The sequence below is a fragment of the Clinocottus analis genome, unplaced genomic scaffold (assembly GCF_023055335.1).
Source record: "Clinocottus analis isolate CAN_PGR_092001 unplaced genomic scaffold, fCliAna1.0.p SCAF_9, whole genome shotgun sequence".
In the NCBI taxonomy this organism is placed as follows: domain Eukaryota; kingdom Metazoa; phylum Chordata; class Actinopteri; order Perciformes; family Cottidae; genus Clinocottus; species Clinocottus analis.
In genome coordinates this window covers 1,229,585-1,235,000 of record NW_027176251.1, presented here as the reverse complement: position 1 = coordinate 1,235,000, position 5,416 = coordinate 1,229,585, and the positions used below count along the sequence as shown (strand labels likewise).

The following is a 5,416-nucleotide window of genomic DNA, read 5'->3' as shown; positions in this document are numbered from 1 at the left end:
TGTATTCCAGTCAGTAAAAAAATGGGGATACGCATACAGGCCATTCTCAAGGAGGCAATATAGGGTCAAATCAGGCCCATAACAGGCCCATACAGGCAATATAGGACCAAATAAGGCCAATAACATGGCCATACAGTTACTATAGGGCAAAAAATGACCCATAACAGACCCATACAGGCAATATAGGGCCAAAAATGACCCATAACAGACCCATACAGGCAATATAGGGCCAAAAAAGACCCATAACAGGCCCATACAGTTAATATAGGGCCAAAAAAAGACCCATAACAGGCCCATACAGTTAACATAGGGCCAAAAAAGACCCATAACAGGCCCATACAGTTAATATAGGGCCAAAAAAGACCCATAACAGGCCCATACACTTAATATAGGGCCAAAAAAGACCCATAACAGGCCCATACAGTTCATATAAGGCCAAATAAGGCCCATAACAGATCCATACAGGCAATGCAAGAGGGGAAAATCAAAGTGTGATGTTATTGGTGGGATATGATGCTAAGTGGGTGAAGTTACAGTCGTCTCAGTGTGTTTATCCATCACTATGGGCACACGCGTAATGCCTCTGACATGCAATGACATCGCTACTAGAATAATGTTATTTTTTGGGGCTGGATTTGATGTGTTTTTTTTTTTAATGTTTCTCTATGACTTGTGTGTTGTGTAAATCACAGCCGGAGACGTAAGTGTGATGATGACAGAGCGCTCTGGGGAAACGGGCTGCGTGACAGATGGGCTGCAGCGACATTACTAGAGTTCAGACACCTGACCGAAATAGCCTTTAAAATGAGGACACATGCTTTCCATGTGAGCTTATGAAGAGAGAGCAACATGTAGATGCTGGGCGGTTAACGGGCTTATTCATTTCACAAACTATTTAAATTAGGATTATTAATTGGCGCTAAAATACTCTTCATCAGAGGCATTAACACTGAAGATACAGGAAATAATGTGCAAACTAAAGACAGACAGCTTGATTATGTCCAATATAAATATGTTGGAGGGAGATTCATTTGTTTTTTTGCAACCAAAGTCGGTGAATCCCAATAACAGAGAGCACGTCCTCCCTTTTTGTTGTGAGTGGAAATATTCAAAAGGCTTCCAGAGCAGATTTGCTGCAGCGTTTAACTATCGGATGAGGTTCTCCGGCTTCGGGTTACGACGAACGGAGCACACGGAGGGACGCAAAAGCAGGAGGCGGAGTCAGAGTTTGAGTCGCCAGAGAGGTCAGTGTTAAATTCACGGCATGAGGAGAAGAGCCGTGGCACAAAGAGACCCAACCACACGGCACCAGCTCATCCAGCAGGCACATGGCTTCAGTTAGCCCGAGAACGCAGGTGGTCTGAGGGGGGATTCCAGCTCTGTGTGTGTGTGTGTGTGTGTGTGTGTGTGTGTGCGTGTGTGTGCGTGTGTGTGTGTGTGTGTGTGCGTGTGTGTGTGGACTCTGTCCTCGTTCACTTACTCATCCTTACAGCATCTCAAGCGAAAAAGTACTTTTCATTTTGAATCTGCTGCTTTAAATATTGTGATAATAATGTGAGAGTAACGTGTTTAATAAGTGAAATTAATACTGTTTGGATAATTAATTCAGTCAGTCTGCTGTTGCCAGATATAATATTTATTGGTTGTGCATTTAAAATAAATATGTATTTGCTTACTTTTAATAAACCAAGCTATTGATTGATTAATTGAGAAAATAGTCATTATTATTACTTTGAATACAATGTTGTTATACTATATATATATATATATATATATATATATATATATATATATATATATACACACCAGTTACTTTACATGTGATTATTTTATAATAGAAACAATTTAAAAGTATATTAATTTGATAAAAATAAAGATTAAATCAGTGATTCGCAACATTTTGGGCTCGTAACTTTTACAAAATGTTAAACTTTGAGCTGCTGGTCACTTCACATGTCTGTGAAACGTTAGTTTCACCAAAGAGAGAAACATTTTCACTTCTAACTTCTAACTCGCATGCTTTCATTTAAAAGACGGTTTTAGGCCCAAAGAGGTCAAACGATGCAATATTTAAGAAAGAAAACAAGGGAGAAGGTTGAAGTCCAAGAAGTTACTTGAAATGTGTGTAGAAGAAGACACATTTATATTTTCATGAACTCATGAATGTACATTGAACCAAACCTCCTGCAACTACTGTTGTAGAACTACAAAGATAAAATGTTACTTAAACATTAACTTTTCATTATTAACTTAAGATATTGTCATTTTGCAGCTTAACAAGTATTTTATTTTTAGTCATATTGTCATTCATTTTACTTAAGTAAGCTTTTAAACAACAGAGTTTAACTTGACATGAAGTATATTATTTAAAATAAATCAAACTCTCATGTTGAAACATATCTGACAAACTTTAACTCCAGAAATTTGCATCAGATCGTTGTTTTGAATATTACTCATCCAGAAGAAAGATGGATTCGTGACCGTGACAACCACAGGTGTATCTCTTTCTCTTTCTGCTCTTTGTATCTGATATGCACTTACTCACACACACACACACACACACACACACACACACACACACACACACACACACGCTTACTTCTGCTATCAGCACTACTGTTGATGGAAAAGGGGAAGTCAGGTGTGCAGAAGCAACTTCCAGAGGTGATCGTTGCTTTCTGAATCAACGTTTTTTTTGCTTGTTTGTTTAAAACATGTTGATCCTGTAAGTTTACACACCTTCTGTACGCCCCCCCCCCCCCCCCCCCCCCATCCCACCCGCCCCCCATGTCACGCTCACTTCCTCACCCTCTCTCCAGTGTGTGGGTCTGTTTGGTCATGTGACCTCTCCGCGTGTGAACCTGCAGCTCGGTTTAGGGAAGTTGCTGCGGCGACCGCCAACGGCCACGACGGAGGGTTGAAGGCGCGGAGGCGGCACAAGATGATAGATAATCATCATCCAGGGGGATAATATAGGGATTAGCGGCTGGATTACGAGCACGGCTGGGTGGCTTGACATGCGGGTTAACTCTTCGTCTGATTGGCTGGATGGACAGACGGAGTGTCCTCGACCTCACGTCGTCACTAACGATATGCAACGTGTGTCTCCACAAAGAAACAACAACAAAAAAGGCCGACAACATGAAAACGTACAGTATTGTCTCCCGTTTCCAGGTCTGTTCCACTGACATCATCCCCCCGGGCAGGGACCCAACACAAAAGTGTGTGTTTCCAGCGGCCAGAACGCAGCCACGTGAGTCAGAGGCGTGCAGGGGAACAGGTGAAGGAGGCGCATTTCACTTACTTTTAGCTTCTCAGCTAAAAAACATCTTTTCAACACAACATTGCGTGTCCCATTAACATAGAATTACAAGCCGAGTGAGTGGGGAGGACGAGGAAAAGGGGAGGGGGACCCAGAAGGGGTGCAGATTGATTTATTGAGACTGCGGCAGTCGAGACGTCTGACTCATTCGTTGGAGAGATGCTCGCATGGCGGGCCAAGTGACCGCATGAGTGACTGAATGATGGAGAAACACAACGACAACACAACAGGGATTGCAAAAAAAAACAACGAAGTATGGGCCTATTTGGGGTCAATCGAGGAGGAGTTAGAGAGCAATACCCGACGACATCACGTGATGTAGTGCCAGATAAGTAGCCGACACACACACATATACGCAGACACGCACGTTAACGTACACTTCGCCGCTCCGTCCACCTACTTGACACACAAAGAAGCGGCACACTTCTGTACAAACACAACGCTGGACTGTGCTTACCGCGCCACGACACCTCTCGCTCTTTCTCACGCACACAAAAGACAAACACAAACACACACACACACGCAGATGACGAGGAGAGATAGTGGGTCCAGTGTTTTTGTCGCCACAGTGCACACACAACCTGTTTTCGGCCCCGATACGTATCTGCACACATATGCAAAACCTCGCAAAGCCCCAAACAGCAGCACCCAATGCAAAACAATAACTGCTCCTATGCCGACGTTTAAAATCCCCTGAAAAGCATCGCAGCACAAAACGAGTGCAACGTAAAACTCACAGTAAACAGCGTCTGCGGGCGGCGCGCCCGAGGGTTTACGTTTCATTCATTTCTAACCATTGAAAAAAGGCAATGAAACGAGAGCTAAAGTCAAGTTTGTCTCGTTTGTATTCACAGCGGGGAGTGAAAAGATGGAGGAAACGTGAGCTCCTTTAATCAGCGAAAGCAAACAACCTCCAGTTTGAACATAGTTCAAAAATGACTTTCAAAACTGGAATAATTGACATTTATTCATCTTTACATCTCATATGTAGACATATACTTCGGATATATGATATTAGCCGCTACAAAAGCATTCAATAACAGCATCAGAAGTAACCAAAAAGTAGTATCGCCATCAGATACTCTCAACTAAACTGAATATTACCTGTACAAGATAATACTGCAGAGCTGCTGCATTGTATTGCCAGCTGTTACCACGACCTGTACATCATGAATATGTTTGCTTTACTGAATCAATACAAACGCATCACACACACACACATGCCTGCGACAAGCAGAACAGGTCTGTCAAGTATGAATACTATAATAACTCTCACATTAAAATGCTTAAGGTGGGTCAAATGCAGAGAATACATGGCATGACATGTATGTAAAAGTATGACAAATAACATTTATTCTTCTGGTTATTCTCAAAAGCAGTGCCACTGTAAGCAAGATGATGAATTGACACCCACATGTCAAATATAAAAACTGCATCTCAGGGGGGACACCATCCGTGACTGAAGTGATGAGTTATTGGCCTCAGTGTCATCAGTTGATCATCATCATTACCTCCAGTGAGGAGGGAACACGCCACGTGATCAGCGACTATATTGAGGGGGTAATAAACTGATCACCATGTGAAGCAGCGTGGAGCGCGATCTTAATCCATGTCTCACAACAACAACAGCACAAAAAAGCAGATTAAAAAATAATAAAAAACTTCCGTAAGCAGCGTCCCGGGGCTCCGGCGGGTGAGATCGGTTCAGCGACGGAGGAAAAGTCTGTTTTACTCACCAGCATCAGCTTCATGGCCGGGTTGGATCTCGCTATCCGAGCGCTCATCTTCACTGCGTGAGAGAAATGCGGTGTGATGGGGTCTCCATCACAGATCTGTACTTATACAGGAGGCTCCAGAGAGAGAGAGAGAGAGAGAGAGAGAGAGAGAGAGAGAGAGAGAGAGAGAGAGAGAGAGAGAGAGAGAGAGAGAGGGTGGGAGAGCATGTGCCCACCCACCTCGTTATCCAGCGTACAACCCTCTCTCTCTCTCTCTCTCTCTCTCTCTCCCTCTCCCTCTCTCTCTCTCTCTCTCTCTCTCTCTCTCTCTCTCTCTCTCTCTCTCTCTCTCTCTCTCCTCTCTCTCTCTCTCTCTCTC

At 43.4% G+C, this 5,416-nt stretch overlaps 1 protein-coding gene across 1 annotated transcript in view; it reads right to left on the bottom strand.

Annotated features, from left to right (window-relative positions):
• LOC137781037 (tumor necrosis factor receptor superfamily member 11B-like) overlaps positions 1 to 5,120 on the bottom strand; it is a 17,243-nt gene extending 12,123 nt beyond the window's left edge. Inside the window, exon 1 of the mRNA XM_068569544.1 lies at positions 5,059 to 5,120. Within this exon, the coding sequence (XP_068425645.1) occupies positions 5,059 to 5,106 (48 nt within the window). The 5' untranslated portion in view covers positions 5,107 to 5,120. The remainder of the gene's footprint in view (positions 1 to 5,058) is intronic.
• Positions 5,121 to 5,416: the final 296 nt, after the last annotated feature.